This window comes from Peromyscus californicus, unplaced genomic scaffold (assembly GCF_007827085.1).
Source record: "Peromyscus californicus insignis strain IS unplaced genomic scaffold, ASM782708v3 Scaffold_8__1_contigs__length_139910024, whole genome shotgun sequence".
Classification (NCBI taxonomy): domain Eukaryota; kingdom Metazoa; phylum Chordata; class Mammalia; order Rodentia; family Cricetidae; genus Peromyscus; species Peromyscus californicus.
In genome coordinates this window covers 128,270,809-128,294,263 of record NW_026294606.1, presented here as the reverse complement: position 1 = coordinate 128,294,263, position 23,455 = coordinate 128,270,809, and the positions used below count along the sequence as shown (strand labels likewise).

General features: G+C 52.6%; 1 protein-coding gene across 1 annotated transcript; it reads left to right on the top strand.

Moving 5' to 3' along the window:
* The first annotated feature begins 1,059 nt into the window (after positions 1 to 1,059).
* On the top strand, positions 1,060 to 23,078 carry Prkaca (protein kinase cAMP-activated catalytic subunit alpha). The gene is made up of 10 exons (XM_052727921.1): positions 1,060 to 1,189; positions 8,691 to 8,752; positions 9,106 to 9,234; positions 13,481 to 13,579; positions 15,340 to 15,422; positions 17,264 to 17,390; positions 17,477 to 17,572; positions 17,698 to 17,820; positions 21,447 to 21,611; positions 21,943 to 23,078. The coding sequence occupies exons 1-10, from the start codon at positions 1,144 to 1,146 to the stop codon at positions 22,066 to 22,068; spliced, it is 1,056 nt and encodes a 351-aa protein (XP_052583881.1). The 5' UTR covers positions 1,060 to 1,143; the 3' UTR covers positions 22,069 to 23,078.
* Positions 23,079 to 23,455: the final 377 nt, after the last annotated feature.

Below are 23,455 nucleotides of genomic sequence, written 5' to 3'. Positions count from 1 at the left end.
TGTTCAACCCCTGCATTGTATAAATATAAAATTTAAAGATGGGCATCTAGAAGGAAAGAGAATGGTTCCCCACCTGCCCCCAGGGGGTAGGTTACACTGGCAATGTCCAGGCAAATGGAGATTAGTTAAGAGCAAGGAACCAGTCTGACCATTCCTCCTCCAGTACCAACGTGCTGAGAACGAAGTCATGTACTTGGCCAGTGTTCTTTCTTTTCAGGGGCCTAGGGCTGGGCCACAGCAGACGGTGAACATTGAGAGCGCCCTCCCAGCCTGCCCTCACTTCTGAGTCCAGCATCCTCTTGCAGCTCCGGTTGTGGCGAGAGCAAACAAGGCGAACCCCGAGCTGGCCGGGTCACGGCTGCCCAGCGTCAGGCCTTATGAATGACGCCGAACGGCGCCCGGCGACCTCTGACCCGCGGCGCCAGCCGGCCCCTCCCCCGCTGGCAGGTGGACAAGCCGCTGCGCCGGCCCGCCGTGGCGTCAACCTCCGCTGGCCCATGGCCGCCGCCGCACTGGGCAGGGGCGGGAGACTGCAGCGCTCACGGTGCCACACGGGCGTCCGCCGGGGCCGCCTCCCGCACCTCGCAGCGCCTGTCGCCCGGCTACCCTCCAGCCGCCGCAGCCGCCGCCCCGCCCGCTGGTCGGGCCGCAGCCTGCGCAGCTGCCCCGCCCTCTCACCCCGAGAGTGACACTGACCGGGGACGTGCGTCTCAGCCAATCGGCGGCCTCGCAGAGCGAGTTGGGCCAATCCCATGCGTCCGCCCGCCCGACGGTGGCCTCACGAGCCCGTGAGTGGCTGAGCGACTGCAACTCGCGTCATGCATCCGGCAGCCTATGGTAGCGCGGGAAGGTTTCGGAGGGCCAATGGACAGCGGCGCGGGGCTGTCAGTCAGGGAGGCCTGAACCAATGGGTGGCGGGCTGCGGGGGCGTCACGGACAGAGGACTTGGGCTGAGGCTCCCCCGCGGGCGGGCGCAGAGAGACGCGGGAAGCAGGGGCTGGGCGGGGGTCGTGGCGCCGCAGCCAGCGCAGCCAGCCCCAGGGGCCGCCGCCTCCGCTGCCCAGCGCGCTCCGGGGCCGCCGGCCGCCTTAGCACCCGCCGCGCCGCAGCTCCGGGACCGGCCCCGGCCGCGACGCCGCCGCGATGGGCAACGCCGCCGCCGCCAAGAAGGGCAGCGAGCAGGAGAGCGGTGAGTTCCCGGCCGTCACCCTGATCTCTGCTGCGTGCGGCCTGCCCGTGCTCTGCTCATCACTGCATAGCCCCTCCCCCATGTGCCCCCCCAATCCTGTCCGCCTGCACCTCTGCCTGCTGCCTGTCCACGCTGGGGTCCGAGCACCGCAGAAGTACCTTGCCCCCGGTAGGGCCCCCGTGCCCATGGCCTACCATCCCCCACTGCAAAGGCCGTGCCCCCCCACCCAGCTGTCACTGCCAACCATTGCATGTATGACCGCCGGGGCCCCAGATGGGGCCCTGTCACCACCCCACCCCCTCCTCTCCTAGTCCCTTTTCCCAGATTCTAATCCCCCCCCCACAGACTTCGTCACTCACCTTTTCCACACAGAGCCCCAATGCCTGACCCTGATCCAGGCTCCTGCCAATCTTGGGAGTGCTGTGGTCCACCCTGCAGGGACCTTGGCCACTTGGTGACCACACCCCGCCCCCTCCAGCCCCCCGCCATCTTTCTCCTAATCACAGCCCCCACCTCCAAGCCTCCCTGCCCCCATGGGCATTTCCCAGGGCCACCTCCTGCATTGTTTTCTCCTTCTGTGTCACTTGGCATGGGGGTCAAGATCTTTCTGGGTCCCTCTGCCCCTTTCAGCCTGTCACTCTGCCTCCTCCATGTAAGCGTCTGGCTCTGGCTGGGGTGACAGACTGTTTATGAACCTAGAGAGCTGCTTCTGCGCTTCCAGATCCAAGTTCGAGCTGGTCTCGCCCAGAGCCATTGCGTCTGTCCTCTCTCTCGGGTTGCGTGTGAGGGGAATCGGCAGAGCACCCTCCCATCTCCTGGCCTGAGCTCTGGGTTCCTTGGAAGGCCCCTCAATAAATGGTCATTTCACAACCGCGGTTCTGTCATTCACCCGGTCCCTGGGGCTGCTTCACTCCTGGTTCAAGGCTGAGAGTGAAATGTCGTGTTAGCAAGGGTTCATTCGACTTGAATTGGGATGGTCAGAAAGAGGATTGCAAGGGTAGAGTAATGCCATCCAGCAATAGGTTGTGATAGCTAATGATTTGGTTTGCTGAGGACAGATGGATTCTGTGCAAACCAGGATGCCCCCAAAGGGAGGTGTGTTCCACCCCTTTCCACCCCTAAACATGCTGAATTTTTCCAGCCAAGGAAAGAAACTGATTCTGTATTTGAAATACCTTCAGAAAGGGCTTTGTGCCCTGTTCCCAATACTTCCATCTTTTAAAATGATGTAACTCCAAGCTAAAGCTGGACTGCCACTGAGAACCCCTTCAGTTACCCAGAAACAGTCAGACCTCCCCAAAAGGGAGGCTGTGACCAGCTCTGCCCTTCTCAGTGTCTGAGTCCCCAGAATGCCACCGAAGCCCAAAAACCTTCTGCCCCTCCCCCCCTTTCAAACAGCAGGGCAGCCTTAAGAGGCCTGGCATGTCACCGATGGGCGGGGGACAGAGAGGCAAGTGCTTGTAGTTGAGGGCTTGATGACAGAGGAGCAGGTGGGTAGTGCCCAAAAAGGTCTTGGGCTTGAGCTTGGAGGGGCCCAGGCAGAAGGGGAGGGGCCAGCCCCCTTAGCAGGTGAGGCCCACCAGGAGGTAGATGGTATTGTCAGTGGGCTGTATGTTGCAGTGGCCCTTTTGAAAGTCGAGGAGACAGTGCTCGAAAGGCCTCAAGCATATCAGACAGATTCAGCAGGAACTAAATGCCGCAGAGGGGGAGAGAGCCCAAGAAAAAGATCAGAGTCTCCGAGCTGGCCAGCTGTTTCATCGGGATGAAATCCCAGCTACTGTTCATCAGGCATCCAAGAGGACTAACTAAAATGGTCTCCACAGACACACTTATTTTGATGATTTTTGTCCAAATGAGCCATCTGAATTTGGCACGGATGACAGCATGCAGGCAGAATTCACACCCAGATCTGTCTACCAGTAGATATCCTGGACCCCACAATGTCTCAACTTAGACATTCCTTTGTTTGTTTTAGCTTTTTGAGACAGGGTCTCACTGTATAGCTCCAAATGGCCTGGAACTTGGTCAAATAGACCAAGCTGACCTCAAACTCATAGAGAGATCCACCCATCTCTGCCTCCTGTGCTGGGATTAAAGGCGTGCATCGCCATGTCCAGCCTTTAACCCAGACGTTCTTAAGCTACCTCCACAGGAGTTAAGCCCCAGCCATACTTTCTTAATTTAAAATGATAAAAAAAAAAACCGTGAATAATAGTGCATATTGGTATTACCAGCAATTCAAGAGGCTGAGGCAAAAGGATTGTTTGAGCCCAACAGTTAAAGGCTAACTTGGGTGACAGCAAGATCCTATATCAAAATACAAATAAAACCTGTGTTCATCAAGACGGCTCAGCAGGTAAAGATGTTTGCTGCCAAACATGCCAGTCTGAGTTGTCTTCTTAGAACTTCCGTGGTGGGAGGAGGGAACTGACTCCTACAGGTTGTCCTCTGACCTCCACAAGAATGTGTGTGCACACAGAATAAATGTAAGAAATTAAAAATATAAAACAGGCACAGTGACTCACACCTGTAACAAGCAAAAGAGGGGGTGTGAGGCAGAAGGACCTGAGTTTGAGGCCAACCTGGGCTACAAAGGAGACATGGCCTTTAAAAAAAAAGGAAAAGTAAAAACTTTACTCATTTTTGATCATAGGTCCTAAGCTATCACAGTCTAAGATTGCCTGTGGTAGTCTCTGATATACATTAAAACACAACGTAACTAAACGGAAGTGACCTACAGGCTTGAGGCCTGTCAACCTGGCTACCTGGGAGGCAAAAGCAAGAGAATCTTAAATTATAAGGTTGCCTGGACAGCTTAATGAGAAGCTATTTCAAAATAAAAGTAAGACGACATGGCTCAGTGGTACAGTGCTGGTATAGAAGGTTCAAGGCCCTGGTTCAACCCTCAGAACCACTGCAAAATAAATAATAATGTTGTGTTCTGCTCCTGAGACCTAGTCAGACTGGAGACATCCCTCTGCCCTAAAGAGGAACAGGGTGAGAAAGGAAGACCCTTTGCCTGGAAGCTTCTTAGAGGAAGGGGAAAGCTGGGGCAGTAGCCACACCAGCCTGCAGGGGGCACCTGCATCTCATCTGCCGCATGCCTGCCCCACTGGGGTTGGGAAGATGCCTTCCGAGGCACCACACAGGCATCTTGCAGCCACTGCACTGCCATCTCGGTGCCAGGCAGGCAGGGTCTGCTGTCTCCTTGACCAAGAGGGCACGGGTCTAGAAGCAGCCCAGCATGGAATAGGATAAGGGGAGTCTGCACCCTAAAATGACACAGATGTTGATGGCCAGGGTGAGCAGCCTAGAGGACAGAGGGAAAAGGTCAAGCCCCGGGAGGCTGTCAATGCAGACAAGCCAAGTGGGGCTCAGGTCTCAGCTGGTACACACCTCAGGGAGCTGAGCCACAGGAAAATGGTAGGAGTGCTGAGAGGGAACCCCAAAGACCTCTATAAGACAAGTCGATCCAGTCGCTGAGGAAAAGACATCCTCAGGACATTCTTGGATGGAAAGAATTGTTGCCTTCTAACATCCTATAGAGGCTCAAAAGGGTCAAACCCTTGTTACCATTGGCAGTTGTATGGGTGCCCAAGAGGGTCCTATCAGACAGCTTTGCCTTTTGCCCAGTCAGGCCAACAGAAGTCTGAAGGGTTCTATCTGCCCCTCCTGCACTGATTGGTCTGCAGGTTGAGTTTCTCCTCCTGTCCCCACCCTACAACTCCCTGGCTCCCCCTACAGTCAGGGCCCTGAAGACTGGCAGCCAAACTGGTGCGGCAGATCTTATGAGGCTTCCCAGCCACCGTAGTGCTAATGCCCTGAGAAAGACTGAGTGATGGCTTCCAGCTCCAACGATGGTGAGGCTGAGCCCTGTTGCTATAGCAACTTCCTAGGCACTGTCTGCCCCTTAAGTCGGGGAAGGGCTGTGATAGGGTTTAGGGGAGCAAGTGGAGAGAAGGAGTCTGTGGATTCTTGGGTATCCCTGGAAACACCTCCCTTCTTAACACCCTGGACTAGGGGGCCTGAGAGAGAAGAAGGGATGAGTGGTCCATTTCAGACCAAAGCAGATGGTCTGTCCAGAGTGGGGTTCCAGCTCAGACAGGGCCATGAGTAGTCCCACCCACTTTTGATATTCAGCCCAGAATGAAGATTGGTCTACCTTAGACCTGGATATAGTCCAGCTTGGTACCCTGAACCCTGCCCAGAGACAGATGAGACCCAGTGTTAGGGGGTCCTCTTCAAACTGGGGGTGCAGTGTAGTGCACTGCTACTATGACCCCCACATTTGAATCCAAGGTGATTTCTGTGTCTTGCTGTGGCACTGACTTTCCTAGAGGTGTCTGGAGTTTTCTCAGCACATCAAATCCAGAGAGTGGAGGCCAGTGGCACCCTTCCCTTCCAAACGAGAGAAGACTAACGGCTGCTGAGCTACCCTCCTCGTCCACTTCCTGTCCAGCGGGGGTCCAGGGGTGCCAGGCAGCTATAGAGCTTTCAGCTTTGGGGGCCGGGAAAGAAGGAAGATGATGATTAACGCTACCTTCCCCTCCCCCACCCAAGTTTAGCCATTCATTTCCGGTTTGGACTTTCATGGCTGAGAACAGAGCCAAGCACAGGGCAAGGTTTGACAGAGGCCAAGGACATCCCAGGACACCGTTCCCCTCTCGTCCCTTCAGAGGAACAGGACAGGGAATCAGATGTACCCATTTCTCTCAGGGGTAGCAAGATTTGGGGGCTCCGTGTTGAGCGGAAACTCAGAGAAGATAAGGTGGTTTTCACCACTGTTCCCCACCCTGCCTTCCTCTCTGGCTGTTCTTTCAACTAATTAACAAGCTCTGGGGCTTCTTTAACCTCTGGAGAACTGGGGCCTGTTGCCTGGGCCTGGGCCTTAACTCCTTCACCTCTGCCCATGGGCAGTACTTTGGGCACATGGACTTCATGCAAACTGCACCACTGGGGGAGACATCCTGGGAGCCATGGGCATCCCTGGAAGGGCAGGCCAGCCAGAGGGACACCCTCTAGAGAATCTTCCCACCTCCCGCTACCAAAGAGAGCCTCTGCAGACCTTGGCCAGCCTGGAGCAGGTGCCTTTAAATGCTTCCGTGGCAACCAACTCCTTCCCCAACTCCCAGACCTTACAAGAGGCACTGGTTACTCCAGCAAAGAGAAGATTGCAGATAGAACCCAGGGCCACCTGGGATGGATCTGGGGTCTGGAAGTAGTGAGCATGAGGATGATGTCACCTTCCAGCTGTGGCTGCAGCTGTTCCTCTGTGCCCACCTGGCTGTCCGTTTCCTGGGTTACCTGCGCTACACTTTCTGGGGACTAAAGCCCCAGTCAGCACCCTGAATCCTGGCTGAGAACTGATGGGCCCCAGATTGCCCCATGTTCCCTAACCCCCATGGCACACTCTGCTGGGAGAGGCAGGCAGCAGGTGAGTGTGGGGTTCCAGGGTCAGGTTTTGCTCTTGCTGTGTACCACCCCTTGGCTTTTGTGTTTAGTTTTTCAGAGGCCCGCCTTGTACTTGAGATCCTCCATCTTAGCCTCCTAGTTCTGGGGTTCCAGCTGAGCTGTTCTTCTGTGTTGTCGTACTGGGGCTAGAACCGAGGCCTTGTGCGTCCTGGCAAGTGCTCTACCCTGAGCTGCAGCTCCCATCTCTAGTCCTTCAGTGCAGGTTCATGCTGTCCGTCCTAGGCTGGCCTTGAACTCAAAATCGTGCTGCAGCTCCCAAAGTCTTGATCTTCCAAGCCTGTGCCATTGTTCCAAGCCTGCTCCTCTTGGTACTGTCCTCCCTGGGCCCTGACCTGTCCCAGTGCTAGGGAACCTGAGTCAGGAGGACTGCTCTAACTTCAAGGACATCCTGGGCTACATAGTGTCATGTCATCCTGGGCTACAGTGTAAGGTCTTCCTCAGAAAATCAAGAGAGGGGCTGGGTGTGGTTGTACATGCCTTTAATTCTATCACTCAGGAGACAGAGGCAGGAGCAGAGGTGAATCTCTGTGAGTTTGAAGCTAATTTGGTCTACATAGTGAGTTCCAAGACAGTGAGGACTATGTAGAGAGACATCCTGTCTCAAAGGAAAAAAGAAAAAAAATCAAGAGAGAGTACTAGCCACAGTTCTCTAAAGGGAGAGAACTGCTGGAATGAACATTTATATACAGAATTTATTAGAGTGGCTGCAGGCCGTGGTTTGGGTAGTTGTTCAGACCTAAGACTGCATGTCCAGTAGTCCCAGTCTAGTGCTGGAGTTCTGGGAGATTCCTGGACAGCTGCTGGTCTTCAGTCTGCCCTGCAATACTGAAGGAGGTTCTGACCTCAGACAGGACAGATGATTTCGCCTCTGCACGTGAGGGCAAGCAGGCAAAACCCGAGTCCCTTCTTCCTGTCCCTTTATGTGGCTGTCGCCAGGTGAGGCGCAGGTTTATGTGGGTCTTCCTACCTCAAATAATCTAATAAAGAAACCCTCACAGGTGTGTCCAGCTGCTGAGGTTTCAGTTAAATCCAGATATAGTTAAGTTGCCAGGTTCACCATCACAGAATAGCTGGCATTTCTTACCATAAACCTGGTGTCAGGCCACTGGCCAGTCCCCTTTGCCAGGATGGAATTATGACTCCCCACCACCACCCTACAAGAACATCAGTGCTGTATCCTCATTTGCTCATGTGGAAAACTGAAACCCAGAAACATCAGAACAGTTGTCCAAAGACACAGCCCATCACGATCCAGACTCTGCACTACTATCTTGAAGTCATGCCCCCTAGCTGCCTCTCAGTGGCTAGACACAACAGTGAACTGTCTTCAGGCCTCATTTTCCTGAGCTATTAAGTGGGTAAAACAGATCGATGTAAGGAAGGTTGTCAGGCAGATCCAATAAGAGTATGGATGAAGTGTGTGCCCCAACCAGTCACCAGGGACAGTGTCTACTTTAGGAAATGAGATGCTGGCCTCAGGATGCTGCAGGCGCCAGGGAGGAGCGTGCCTGAAGGGAGGCACTCGGTGAAGCAGCTCGGGGCGAGAGCTCTCCCCTCCGCAAAGACAGGCACAGAGCCAGTGGAGGCCAAGGTGACAGCTGAGCACCCCCAAGAGCGCCTGCTACACTAGCCCTACAGGCCTCCACCAGGGCCTGGCCTCAACAGACCAGCAGCCAGATCAGAGGCTATAAATACCTCAGCTGGTACAGCCCTGGCCAAGGAATGTCAGTGCTAGGGAGAGTCGGGTGGGCTGGGCTGTGTGCCTCTCAGTCGGTCTTGTGTGCCCCTGAGGTTCCATGAACCTTATTTAGGAATTACCAGAATCTGGGACCTACCTCTGTAATTAAAGGGGTACTCAGGCCCCAGCCTAATCAAGAGTCCCCAAGTTGCCTCTAGACTCCCCCAAAGACACTGGTAAAATATCAGACTCTGGCTTGAAACAGCTGTACCCCAGTTTCCACCAGAGTGGAAAAACTTGATGTGCCTTGAGGCAGGGCCACTCCACCTAACCTTTCCTCTCTCTCCCCAGTGAAAGAGTTCCTCGCCAAGGCCAAGGAAGACTTCCTGAAAAAATGGGAAAGCCCTTCTCAGGTAAGCTCCTCAAACTGAGCAGTTCCCAGGGGACAGTGCCTAGCTCTGTCACTGTGTGCCCTACCCAGCCCCACCCCATTCCCTTCCAACATGCCCACGGTGACCCCTGCTCATCACCGGGCCCCCACCCCACTGTACCCTTGCACCTGGCAGCCCCTGCTCGCCATGCAGCTGCCAGCAACTCCTGGGCCCCAGGCCAGGGCCGGATCTGGCCCCTGCCACCCTGCCTGGAAGAATGTCCCCTGGGTTATCTCCACCCACTCCCCAGGGCCCCCTCTGCCGGTGACATAGGGGACTCCCTAGCCCAGAAACTGCGGAGAAGTGCCCCTGACTCCTCCCATCCCTGCCCACAGAACACAGCCCAGTTGGATCACTTTGATAGAATCAAGACCCTTGGCACCGGCTCCTTTGGGCGAGTGATGCTTGTGAAGCACAAGGAGACGGGCAACCACTTTGCCATGAAGATCTTGGACAAACAGAAGGTAAGATGACCAGCTGCCAGGCTTTCCCATCTCTGGCCACCCAGACCCATGCCAAGCCCACCACCACCCACACTGCTTTCTTGCCCATTCATTCACCACTCACCAGCTGCCAGCTCCAAGGGCTCCACAAGTAATAGCTCCAATCAGCTGTAAATTAGCAATGCAACCCTCCCCTGCTCCTCAGGTTTTAGAAAGGTCCAATGCAACTTGGCCTTGCCACATGCACACTACTGTGCTGCGTCCATGAGAGTGAGGGGCTGTGTACATCTTTTCTGACATTGTAAGTCTTCCATTGCTGGTTTAATGTCTACTGCTGAGGTGCAGCTCAGAGGCAGAGCACTTGGCCAGCATTCTCAAGGCCCTAGGTTCCATCCTCACCTCTGCAAAAGATGAAATAAGTGGGAAAGGGTATGAGGTTCACAGAGTTGCTGCATCCACGGGCCAGAGCGCTGCAGACTTTACCATCTGTACTCAGTAGTGTCTTTGAACCTGTCCCCATGAGTGTTCAGCCACATGGGTGTCCCCTGATCCTCCACAATCTGTCACATCCAAAGGTGAGAAGGGTGTGTGCCACTCCACGAGGCCACCCCCACAAGAACACATAGCTGTTCAGAGGCAGCCAGGATCTTCTGGAAAGAGTAAAGTTTACACAGAAATTGTTTGTTTGTTTTTTCCAAGATAGAGCTCTGTGTAGCACTCCATAGACCAGGCTGGACTTGAGCTGACAGAGACTCTCTTGCCTCTGCCTCCTCAGTGCTGGTATTAAAGACATGGGCCGCTATCTCTCGGCTTACACAAAAGTCCTTTAAAAAATTTTTAAAACTTGGTGTGTATGTGTGTGTGTGTGTGTGTGTGTGTATGTGTGTGTGTGTGTGTGTGTGTGTGTGTGTGTGTGTGTGGCTTGTTGACCAGCTGTTTCAAAACAATGAGGTAGAGGTAGAGACGGGAGTGGAGAGATGGCTGGGTGGGTTAAAGGTGCTCGCCACCAAGCCTGGTGACCTTAGTTCAGTCCCCAGGACCCACGCGGTGGAAGGAGAGAAGGAAGGAAGGACCACTCCTTCAAGTTGTCCTCTGACCAAGATCGAGTGTCCTCTGATCCCTACAAGTGTCTCATGGCACGAGCATGCACCCCCCCCCCCACCACCACCACCCACACACAAGAAGTGAATTTAAAGAAAAAAACTGAATGAGTTGAAGGATCAATCTCAGGCAAGCCTGAGAATCTGAGTTCAGTCCCCACACACAGAGTTCAGTGCACACAAAGCCCAGCACAGCAGCGCTATCTGTATCCGCACTCTACAGGGAGAGAGGGCGGGGACAAGAGTCCCTGAGAGCTCCAGGGCATCCAGCCTCTCATAGGCAACAGCAGACAAGATGGAAGGCAAGGCCCTACATCTGAGCTCCACACGCACCATGGTGCACACACCTGGACTCACACAAACGCTAGGAATAGTTTTGTTTTTTTGTTTTTTGAGACCAGGTTTGTCTGTGTAGCCCTGGCTGTCCTTGAACTCAGAGATCCACCTGCCTCTGCCTCTGGAGCACTGAGATTAAAGGTGGGCGCCACCACTGCCTAACCAAGATTCTCGTAAAAAGAAAAGGAAAAAAACGGAGATGGGAGATAATTAAGGAAGCCACCCATTGTCAGCTTCCGTCCTCTACATGCGTGTCCACGTATGACTGCAGACACAGACACACACAGACTCTATTTTGAAGCGGTGTGTGATGGAACATCCTAGCACTCAGGAGAGGAAGAGGGGGAGGAGGAAATCAAGGTCATCCTCATAGCCAGTTCATCGCCATCCTGGCTGTATGAGACCTTGTCTCAAAATAACAAAAGAACTTTGTTTGGAAATGGGGTCTCACTATTTAGCACAGACTAGCTTCAAACTTGAGATCCTCCTGCCACTGCTTCTAGAGTACTGGGGTGACAGGTGTGTGCCACCATATGCAACTTTTTATAAAGACTGTGTATGCACAAGTGTGAGTTTTTGTTTCTGTGTGTACATGTGCAAGACAGAGATATAAGATCTATACTGGCTCTCTTCTTTAGTCGTTCTCCACATTTTATTATTATTATTATTATTATTATGATGATGATGATGATGATGATGATGATGATGATGATGATGTTTTTTGAGACAGGGTTTCTCTGTGTAGCCCTGGCTGTCCTGGAACTCACTCTATACACCAGGCTGGCCTCGAATTGGCCTCAAACAGAGGATCTGCCTTCCTTTGCCTCCTGTCAGGGCAAGCGATACCACATCTGGCTCTCGACTCTATCTTACTAAACTTGGAGTGAGGCTAGCTGGCCAACAAGCACCAGGGATCCAGCTGTCTTCACGCTGCCAATGCTAGGGTCATAGGTACACAGCACCACACCTGGTCAGTCCCCAGAGCACCATGGTTACAGGTACACACCACCACACCTGGTCAGTCCCAGAGCACCATGGTTACAGGTACACACCACCACACCTGGTCAGTCCCAGAGCACCATGGTTATAGATGCACACCACCACACCTGGTCAGTCCCAGAGCACCATGGTTATAGATGCACACCACCACACCTGGTCAGTCCCAGAGCACCATGGTTACAGGTGCACACCGCCACACCTGGTCAGTCCCAGAGCACCATGGTTACAGGTGCACACCACACCTGGTCAGTCCCCAGAGCACCATGGTTACAGGTGCACAGCACCACACCTGGTCAGTCCCCAGAGCACCATGGTTACAGGTGCATCACCACCACACCTGGTCAGTCCCCAGAGCACCATGGTTACAGGTACACACCACCACACCTGGTCAGTCCCCAGAGCACCATGGTTACAGGTGCACAGCATCACACCTGGTCAGTCCCAGAGCACCATGGTTACAGGTGCACACCACACCTGGTCAGTCCCAGAGCACCATGGTTATAAGTGCACACCACACCTGGTCAGTCCCCAGAGCACCGTGGTTACAGGTGCACATCACCACACCTGGTCAGTCCCCAGAGCACCACGGTTATAGATGCACATCACCGCACCTGGTCAGTCCCCGGAGCACTATGGTTATAGGTGCACACCACCACACCTGGTCAGTCCCCAGAGCACTGTGGTTATAGGTGCACACCACCACACCTGGTCAGTCCCCAGAGCACCGTGGTTACAGGTGCACACCACACCTGGTCAGTCCCCAGAGCACCATGGTTACAGGTGCACAGCATCACACCTGGTCAGTCCCCAGAGCACCATGGTTACAGGTGCACACCACCACACCTGGTTTTCACATGGGTTCCGGGATCTGAGCTCAGATCCTCATTCCCTTTCAGTGGGCACCTTACCCACTAAGCCATCCCTCAGCCCCTCAAAAAGTCCATAAAGACTTTTCTTAAAACTGTGTATAGGCGTGTGTGTGTGTGTGTGTGTGTGTGTGTGTGTGTGTGTGTGTGTGTTTAGATAGAGTCTCATGTACCCTAGGCTGGCACTTCTGTGTAGCCAAAGTTGTTCTTGAACTCCAGATCCTCCTGCCTCAGTCTTCCAAGTGCACACCAAACCCAGACCATCTTGCACCTACAAATCTATGGAGAGGCACGAAAGAACTGAAAACACTGTCATGTCTGTGCTCGTAAGCTGCTGGGATGGGGCTGGCGCCATGGCTCAGCAGGTGAAGGTACCACCAAGCCTGATGGTCCAAATCTGACCTCCAGGACTCATGTGTGAAAGGGCGACAGACTTCCTCAGCTTGTTCTCTGACCTTCACATGCATGCCTTGGCATACATAGGCTGCCCCCAACATAAATACAAATAAATTTAGAGTTTCAGCCATCGAGAGCCAATCTAGCACATGCAAAGTGCTGGGTCCCATGCCTGGCACCACAAGAGAGAAAAAAATGCTTGCTCAGAAAAAGAAAAGCTGATTTCTAAGCCGCCATGCCTTTTGGGGCCTCTCTGGTGTCGCCAAATCTCCCACTCTTGCAGGCAGCATTCTCTGGTTCCCCCCACTTTCCAGATTTTTCCAGGTGCCTGATCTGGGCATGTGTAAGCCCTAGGCTTCCTCTCCCCCAAGATTCTTCTGGTCTGTGGGGCACCTCCACATGTTCTTTGCTCTGATTGTGTGTCGTGCAAGGACCCTCAGCTCTCAGCACTTAGCCAGGGCCATGAATCTCTGGACTATTCTGGCTAAAGTCATGGTCCTAGCTCCCATACCCCTGGTTCTGACCAAGGCTAGGAGATGAGGCTCCTCCCACACCTCTCCTCTGCCTCAGGTGGTAAAGCTGAAGCAGATTGAACACACGCTAAATGAAAAGCGCATCCTGCAGGCCGTCAACTTCCCGTTCCTGGTCAAACTTGAATTCTCCTTCAAGGTAAGGGCACAGCCAGGGTTTGGAGGGTGGAGGGTGGATCCTAGCCCATGCTGGGCACAGTCTCCTGATCCCCAGGGCTGGGGCCACCCACTTTCAAGGAAGAAGACCCTTGGAGGAGGAATGCCAGAAATGGATGGACTGGGCCCTGCGTACCGGGTTCAGCTCTTCCCTTAGCTAACTGCTAGTTCAGTAACTTCGGGCACATCACCCAGCCTGAATGACCACCCTCAGAATCACCACCCTGACTCATTCTAGGAACACAAACTGCCACTAGGCAACCAGGGAGCTGCTCCCCCGTGTCCCGCAGGAGGGTCACCGGTCACATTGGGCCTTGCTCTTCTCATCTGTGCAGTGGGACGTAGCACAGCCCTCATGTTGTAAGGTTGTAAGAGTAAGGAGTTCTTGCAGGTGCATAAGAACCTGTGGGAGGGCTGGAGAGATGGATCAGAGGTTAAGAGCACCGACTGCTCTTCCAAAGGTCCTGAGTTCGATTCCCAGCAACCACATGGTGGCTCACAACCATCTGTAATGAGACTTGGTGCCCTCTTCTGGCCTGCAGGGAATGCTGTTTACATAATAAATAAATCTTAAAAAAAAAAAAAAAAAAAAAAAAAAAAAAAAAAGAACCTGTGGGAACTCCTCTTAAATGGCAGTCTGCAGAGCCTGTCCCCACCAGAGCCTGTGCCCAGAAGTTCCCCATGCAGGAGCTGTACAGAAGTTCATAGTTTTTTGTTTGTTTTCAAGGCAGTGTTTCTCTGTGTAGTCCTTGCTGTCCTGGAGCTTGATCTGGAGACCAGGTTGGCCTCAAATTCAGAGATCCATCCGCCTCTGCCTCCCGTATGCTGGGATCAAAGGCATGCATCACCACGCCCCTCATAGTTTTTGCTTTGTTTTTTTGTTTGTTTGGGGTTTTTGTTTGTTTGTTTGTTTTTCGAGACAGGGTTTCTCTGTGTAGCTTTGTGCCTCTCCTGGAACTCCCTCTGTAGCCCAGGCTGGCCTCGACTCACAAAAATCCGCCTGCCTCTGCCTCCCGAGTGCTGGGATTAAAGGTGTGCGCCACCACCGCCTGGCTTAGTTTTTGTTTTTTGAGATAGGGTCTCACTGTGTAGCCCAGGTTGGGCTAGAGTTCACGATCCTCCTGCCTCAGCTTCCTGAGTGCTGGGATCACAGGTGTGCATCATCATTCCCTATCAATTTTTGTTTTGTTTCTTGTGGTGCTGGGGATGGAACACAGGGTTTTGTGTGTGGCAGACAAGTGCTCTACAACTGAACTCCATCCCCAGTCTCATAAATTCTTGTGTTCTTTTGGTTGTGAGCCTGGAACGGCAGGCAGTGCCACCTCGCCAGCAACCTGTAATACTTTTTGTCTTGTTTTTAGCAAGGCTTACGTTTTCTTCTTGCTGGTCTCAGAGGCTGAGACTCCAGCTGTGTGCCATCATGCCCACAGGCTGCTTTTGTTCTGGGTCTTGCAGATTCTGTCTTACCTGTTTGGCAGATGATGAAGCTGAAGGTTGAGACAGTAGCCACTGCAGAACTCCAGCTGGCCAATGGCCAGCTGCTCACTGTCCCCCCTTGTGAGAACAGAGTAGCAGCTGCCTCTTCCTGCTCCCAGAGAAAACACGGCTCCTGTGCTTGAAGCATGGACCATTGGGAAGAGAGTGGTCACTGAGGTTTCAGTGCTTGCCCCTCCAGGCCACTGTGGTCTTCAGCTGGGGCCCAGTGGCTGGAGACAGGGCCTTGACTCGCTTTGCCTCCCACAGGACAACTCAAACTTGTACATGGTCATGGAGTATGTGCCTGGTGGGGAGATGTTCTCCCACTTACGGCGGATCGGAAGGTTCAGGTAAGCAGGCTCCAACCCTGCCACCCCAGGGACATGGAGGAGTCCAGTCTGCTTAGAAATGGAAAGTGATGTCTCTGGTGGGATTTTGTTTCGGTTTGTTTGTTTGTTTGTTTGTTTGTTTGTTTGTTTATTGTGTTGTTGTTTATTGATGGGGTCTTGCTCTATAGCCAAAGCTGCTCTTTGGCTCAAGATCCTCCTGGTCCTGCCTCCTGAGGGCTGATGTGACAGGCAGCTGTCGTCACTCTCAGCCCCTGTGGGTTTGTTCCTGTTTTGCTAAGCAATTTGTGATGTTTCAGCCAGCCAAGCCGAGTGGCCAGCACAGAAAGGGGAAAAAAAGAGAGATCGTACTATGTAGCCCAAGCTAGCCTTCAAATCCTAGGCTCCTCCGCTCTCCTCCCTCAGCTTCCTGCAACCACAGGAACCCACCATTGCACCTAGCTAGATTTTTTTAATTAGTGGATAATTTTATGTGGTTTTAAATTTTATACTAATATATTACTTGACAACTAGATATAAATATATTTTATATACACTAAAATCTAAACATCTTGTCAAGTGTGGTGGTGCACACCTCTAATCCTAGCACTGAGGATGTCGAGGCAGGAGAATCAGGAGTTTGAGGCTAGCCTAGGTTGCATAAAAAGCCCCTGGCTCAAACACAAGCAACCACCTTCAAAACAAAGTCAAACAGTGAAGTCTTCGTGTGCCATTGTGAGGCTTGCCTGAGTCAGAAGAGCACCTTTCCTCTTGTTTCTTTCTGTCTCTGTCTTTTGGGTGCTGGCTAGACCCTGAGCATGATTTTCTGGTACCTTGTGCTTCCTTTTCCTCTAAAGCCCTTCTCCCATCCATGTCCCTGCCTGCTGTCCTGTGGCTGCCCTCCCTGCTGGTGACTCCACAGTGAGGCTTTCCCCTTCACTTCCCTCTGGGCAGCTGCTGAGACTCACAGCTCACTTCCCCCAGGCGTTCTAAAAGTTGTCCTCATTTTCTGAACTTCAACTTTGCTTGACTTTACAAAAGCAAACAGACAAGACCTGTAGTCCTTGGTGGTTGACCCTGTGAGGTACTTGGGGGTTATTTTTGTCTTGTTTTGTTTTTGAGACAGAGTCTCATTTTGTAATTTTGGCTGGCCTGGAACTTACCATGTAGACCAGGCTGGCCCACAACTCATAGGTCTCTGGAGTGCCGGGGTTCAAGGTGTATACCATCATGCCTGGCAAAGTGGTTTTTGTTTTGACACTTGAATGTTCCCTAGTGACTTTCTTCCAAAACTCTGATTATCAGACAAAATCCTCTTGAACTAATTTCTTGGGTAAGTTGACTCCTCAGCAAGACACCTGTCCCTTTTAAGCCTTCCAGCTCAAGTTTGTTTTAGCTGAATTTGGAATAAAACTTAGAGCTTAGAATGTGGGGAGGTGGGAAGCTTGATTTTTTTTGTTTTGTTTTGTTTTTGACACGGTCCCACTAAGTAGTCTGGACTGGCCTAGAACTCATGACGTAGCCCAAGCTGGCCTCAGACATATGCCAGTCCTTCAGCCTCTGCCTCCTAGTGCTGTGATGACAGATATGTGCCATTTCAGGCTCCCCAGTTTTTGCACTAGAGGTTGGGTCTCTGAATGTTACCCAGGCTGTCTTTGGAATCCTGGGGTCATGTAATCTCCCTGCCTCAGCCTCCCACATAGCTGGGACCACTGGTGCATGGCATCATGCCTAGCCTTGAATCTACATTTTGATTAGTTAGCCATGGGCTGTCTTACTGTGTGGGCACACAGACCCACTTGCTGGACCACTTGAGGATGTGGTCATGTTCACCGACACATCCCCTCCTGGCTTGTCCCCACCAGCGAGCCCCATGCCCGTTTCTACGCGGCGCAGATCGTCCTGACCTTTGAGTATCTGCACTCCCTGGACCTCATCTACCGGGACCTGAAGCCCGAGAACCTTCTCATCGACCAGCAGGGCTATATTCAGGTGCCCGCGGCCGGGGGAGGGCACTCCCGGGCACATGGAAGCCTGTGGCCCTTCTTTCTACCTACTGCCCATTCTTGTGCCTACAGGTGACAGACTTCGGTTTCGCCAAGCGCGTGAAAGGCCGTACTTGGACCTTGTGTGGGACCCCTGAGTACTTGGCCCCCGAGATTATCCTGAGCAAAGTAGGCACCTCACCAGCCTGCCCCACCCCTGAGGCCTGCTCCACCTCACTAGCCTGCCCTGCCCCTGAGGAACCATCTCCTCTTCACCTTCTTGCCTCATCGAATGGCCCCCCATCTTGCTCTAGGGCTACAACAAGGCTGTGGACTGGTGGGCTCTCGGGGTCCTCATCTACGAGATGGCTGCTGGTTACCCGCCCTTCTTCGCTGACCAGCCTATCCAGATCTACGAGAAAATCGTCTCTGGGAAGGTGAGGCCAGGATATGGAGTTCAGCCCTGGAAGGAACCAAAACAGCCTTCCACATTTCCCTACCTAAGTGTGCTGTCACCAACCCATCGTCCTAACACCCAGGAGCCTGAGGCAGGAGCATCTTAATTTAAGTCTGGGGCCAGCCTGGGCCACATAGAAATTTCCAGGATAGCCTGGGCTAAATAATGAAACTCAGAAAAATCAAGGACGGGGGTGTGGCTCAGTGGTAGAACAGTGGTCTAACATGTGTACCCCAGCAACACACACACAGAACTCTCCCTCCTGGTCCTGCTCACCTCAGAACACCACTTATTGACATAATCTGGAAGCTCCTCGAGTCAGGCTTGGTGGTGACTCTGCCTCTCATGAGCGCACACACACTTCTCTCTCTCGCACACACACACACACACACACACACACACACACACACACACACACACACAGGCGCATGCATGCATATTGGAGCATCTATCTCACAGCTAACGGGACTGAGTTCCAAGCATGTCAGGAAGGCTGAGCTACATCAGAACTCTGGTTACAGAAGGTGCTGCCCTGACACCAGACCAGAGCAAACTTGTTTGGTTCCCAGGTGTTCGCTGAAGCTGTATCAGCAAACCTCATCCTGCTGTAGCTGCATGCCTTTATAAATGTGGAGTCTCCTTAGTTACCCTGGCATGGTGGCACAGGGCTATGATCTCAGCACTCTTTCGTAGCCCAAGGCGGGAGGATTGCTATGAGTTCCAGACCAGCCCGGTTACAGAGTAAAACCCTGTCTCCTAACAAAGACAAACCCAGCACTGTCCCTTTCAGGAGGAGGACTGTTGATGTCCTCTCCATCCGTTAGTCCTGGGTCAGGAGGAGGACTGTTGATGTCCTCTCCATCCGTTAGTCCTGGGTCAGGAGGAGGACTGTTGATGTCCTCTCCATCCGTTAGTCCTGGGTCAGGAGGAGGACTGTTGATGTCCTCTCCATCCGTTAGTCCTGGGTCACTCTTCAGCCGTACCCTTGAAGAAATGGCTCCCTGGGGGTGGGGGGTGGGGGCTGAGAACCATAGCTCTGTGTGCAGCAGCCCTACCTAGCAGGGGAACCTGGCTGCCACCCCCCTGCTTCAGCATTGTGGACCACAGCCGCTAGTTGGCTCCAAGTCTCCATATGTGGTTCAACCAGTTGTGGGCACAGCCTATCCCCAAGTTCCAACCCTGTGACAACTATTGGGTGAAATCAAGACAAAATCACACTGATTCTGTGAGCCTCATTTTACCCATCTGAAAACTAGGGAATCAGCCTTCTGACTCTCTGGGAGGTTGGAAGACACCTACTCTGTGTTGTGGAACTCGGGGCTGGGCACACACTCACCATTACCTATGAGTGAAATACAAGCACTTTCCATCAGACAGAAGAAAAACAGCCAGGGGGTGTGGTAGCAGGTGCTTTTTTCTTTTTCTTTTTCTTTTTTTTTTTTTTTTGACAAGGTCCTACTTTGTAGCCCTGGCTAGTCTAGAATTTACTGTGTAGACTAGGCTGATAGCAAACTCACAGAAATCCACCTGTCTCTGTCTCTGCTGGGATTAAATGAGTGAGCTACCACTCAGCCTTCATAAGGGCTTTTTATCCTAGCATTCAGAAGGCTGAGGCAGGAGGATTGTTGTGAGGTTAGAGAAAGAGATTTTGAGACCTGTTACAGGATGTCACTCAGAAGAAACACAAAATGAAAAATTGAAATGTCCAAGATGGTGGCCTAGGCGGCACAAAAACGTTCATGGAGATTGTGAGGAGGAAGGGCGTGGATTCCCTCTTGTCATTGGGCATTTTGTTGTTTTAAACCAGCCCCAGGTTGGACTTGAGCTCCACATGTAATCAAGGTCACCCTTGAACTCGGGGTCCTGCTGCTGCCTCCCAAGTCCCGGGTTAACAGGCGTGTGCCACCGCACGTGGCTGAGCATGATCCCCTCTTGTAGCAATTTACAGTTCCCACGCCCCTGCCGGTGTTATCTTGTATCACAGAACCCTGGGATATCTGCCCCATGCCAGTGAGGCCAGTGCAGGCCTGGAGGGGTTAAGGGCCCTGGCCAAGGTCACACAGCCCTGTGGAAGGCATAGCAGGGACCAGTTGGTTTTCTTTGTCTGTTTCTTTCCTTCCTTTTGGTCTGTTTTTCTTGCTAATCTGCCTCCCCTTTCCCCCTTTCCTCCTTCCTTTTCTTCCTTTCTCTTCTCTTTCCTTCGTTTTTAAATATCTATTCATTGTGCATGTGCCACTGTGTCAATGTGTGTGAGTCAAGGACAACTTCCAGGAGTCAGTTCTCTCCTCCCACCATCAAACTCAGATTATGAGGCTTGGCAACAAGTGCCTTTACCTGCTGAGCCATCTCGCCAGCCCTTTTGTGGTTTTCTTTTACAACAGGGTCTCAGTGTGCATCCCTGGCACTCACCCTTCTTGCATTAACCTTCAAAGTGCAGGAGTGACAGGCTTGTGCCACCACCTCTGGCTCCTAGAAGCCAGTTCTTGTGGGTATAAGTCCAGAGGCTGTGTGTACAGAGATGTCCAAGAGTTTCTGGAGTTAGAGACTGGAAGAACTGTACTGGCCCTGAAGGAATGCAGAGTGAGGAAATACCCGGATTTCAGAAGCCCTCAGACCCCAGCAGAGCTGCCTGAAGAATCCTAGCTGAGGATACAAGTCTACAGACCTGAGACAGAACCTCCCTACAGTTCTGTTCCCTGTGACCTTGGGGTAGTAGATTCTCAGGCCTTACCCAGAGTTCCCAAGCCAGCAAACCCAGGGGGCACTCAACATGTATGTTTTTTTGTTTACATGGCTGCTAGGGCCTAAAGGCAGAGTACTATGTGTGCTGGCTACTGACCTGCTGTAGAGCGTTAGCCTAGCTCCAACGAGCCATTTCTGTTTCTACTTTACTTTATTTTAAAATTATGTGTATATTTGTGTGTCTGTATGCAGATATGTACACATGAGTGCAGGTACCCTTGGGGGCCAAAGGCATTGGATCCCCTGAGGTTAGAGTTGCAGGTGGTTGGGAGCCATCATGTGGTTACTGGGAATCAAACACAGGTCCTCTGCTCAGATTTATTTATTTATTTATGGACAAGGTCTTATGTAGCCTTGGCTGGTCTGGAACTTGCCATATAGGTCAGTGTGGCCTTAAATAGCTCACATCACAGAGATCTGCCTGCCTCTGCCTGAGTGCTGGGATATAGGTGAGTGCCAGCACACTCCAACAAGCCATTTAACAGATTCTCCCTGTAGGACTATTATTAGATAAAGCAGGCACCAGTCAGGGTGTAGCGGTGCACACCTGAAGTTCTTACACTCAGGAGGACAGTAGACAGGATCACATGTTCAAAGCCAGCTTGAGTTATTAAGATCCTGTGTTGCATGGTGGAGCACAAATTTAATCCCGGCACTAGGGAGGCAGAGGCAGGTAGATCTCTGAGTTCAAAGACAGCCTGGTCTGCAGCTAGAGTTCCAGGACTGCCAGGGCAGAAAAACGCTGTGGGCATGGGGGGGTTGGGGGAGTGGGAGCAGAGAATACTGTCTCAAAATGGAAAAGGCAACATTCTGGACCCCCTAGGTCTGTGAGCAGCACCCCACTCTGTCTACACCCCCTTCCAGGTGCGGTTCCCATCCCACTTCAGCTCCGACTTGAAGGACTTGCTACGGAACCTTCTGCAGGTGGATCTCACCAAGCGCTTTGGGAACCTCAAGAACGGGGTCAATGACATCAAGAACCACAAGTGGTTTGCCACGACGGACTGGATTGCCATCTATCAGAGAAAGGTGGGTTTCGTTTTCCCAGCATGTCCAGAGTTGGGGAAAGGGAAGGAGTCTGGGACAGGCTGAACAACAGAAGGCTCCCTGGAGCTGGTAAGGGACCAGACGTGATGCTGGGGTCTTCTGGCCACTTTGTGACCAGAATACTTGGGCAGGAAGTATTCTCTGGGAAGTGACTTCCGTTTGGTGAGTTGGGTTGTAAAGAAGACATACTATCCTAATGTTGAGCACAGGCCTGTGTGACAAGTGTCCCCTGAATATTAAGCCGTTCATTTTTATTGTTGTAATGGTGTGAGGTCAGCTAATGAACTCTGGGTGGTTCTTGATCCCTCTCCAGGTGGAAGCTCCCTTCATACCAAAGTTTAAAGGCCCTGGGGACACGAGTAACTTTGACGACTATGAGGAGGAAGAGATCCGGGTCTCCATCAATGAGAAATGTGGCAAGGAGTTTACTGAGTTTTAGGGGTGTGCTTGTGCCCCATGGGTTTTCTTTCATTTTTTTCTTTTTCTTTTTTTCTGGTTGGGGGTGGGAGGGTTGGATCGAACAGCCAGAGGGCCCTAGAGTTCCATGCATCTAATTTAACACCCACTCCACACCCCCAGGTTAGGGGAGCAGGAAAGCCAGGCATTGGGGAAGGGGCAACATCACCTGCTTCCCTTCCCTGCCACTGACATCTCCTTCCCCACACATCTCTGCCTGTTTTCAATGAATTTCTCAGCTCCAGTCACACCCAGTCTTACCGGTGTAACCGAGGGCAGGGTATGGAAAGAGGGGCCTAGCCTCCACCCCAGCACTGGACACTAAGGATGAACAGAAAAGCCAGCCTTCCCTTCCATGCAGTCCTACCTGGAAAGGGAGATTTTAGTGACATGTACAGAGGGCTGCTTGCTAGTGGGTTTTTGGTTTTTTTTGGTTTTTTTTTTTTAATCTTCATTTAAATTAAGTTCCACCAGTGCCTCCCATCCTCCAGACTGTCCCACCCCTCCGAAACCCCCTCGCCACTCCCCAAATCCACTCTGATGAGGCCGGGGTAGCCAACTGACTCTGTCAAGGAAAGACCTGGGCTTTGAACCTCGCCCTGAGCTGCTAGCCTCCCGGCCCCCTTTCCAGGGGTCTCATGCCAATTCTTCCGTGCATTAGCCCCTAAGAAGCCCCTCCCCATCCTGGGCGCCTCACTTCTAGCTTAGCTGTCAGCTGTGCATCCCCACTCACTGCACCCCAAATCTGATTGTGCTTTTCTCTCAATAGAAAGGTGGGGAGCTGCTGGGGAATTACCCCATTTATCCCTGTGTTTATCCCTCTTGTAACTTCTCCCAAACAGGAGGAGCTCTCAGGCCTGGGTGGGGGCCCCGGGTGGGCGAGGGGGGCCGTTCAACCTGTGTGCTGCGAAGGATGAGACTTCCTCTTGAACAGTGTGCTGTTGTAAACATATTTGAAAACTATTACCAATAAAGTTTTGTTTTAAAATAAAAGTGTCGCTGGTATTCCCGACTTCGATCACACCCTCACACCCTCAGGGTGTTGGAAAGGGAATTTCGGACCTCAGCGTCCAGGCTCCGGAGACCCCGGCTCCGGGACCCTGGAGAAACCGGGTTTAGCTGGAATTCCTGCACTTCCTCCGCCCCGCCAGAGAAAGGAGGGGTGGGGTGGGCAAACTGTCCTTTGACCCTGAGTTCGGGGTCCTCAAATCTGCTGGTACTCCTACTTCGTGTAGTCCGGGACCGAAGGGGCACTGGAGGAAGCTGTCCGGACCGGTGCGGCCAAACTGCAGCGGGATCGGCCGGGTAGAAGGAGAAACCGGGAGCCCCGCGCGCCCCCAAGCCCTCGTCTAGGTGCGGCAGGGCCGCTG

Excerpts from the sequence above, each read along its gene's own strand:
- Prkaca (XM_052727921.1), top strand. The coding sequence starts at position 1,144 with ATGGGCAACGCCGCCGCCGCCAAGAAGGGCAGCGAGCAGGAGAGCG. Across the intron at positions 17,573-17,697 it reads CCGAGATTATCCTGAGCAAA|GGCTACAACAAGGCTGTGGA; the intron begins GTAGGCACCTCA and ends ATCTTGCTCTAG. Across the intron at positions 17,821-21,446 it reads AGAAAATCGTCTCTGGGAAG|GTGCGGTTCCCATCCCACTT; the intron begins GTGAGGCCAGGA and ends ACCCCCTTCCAG.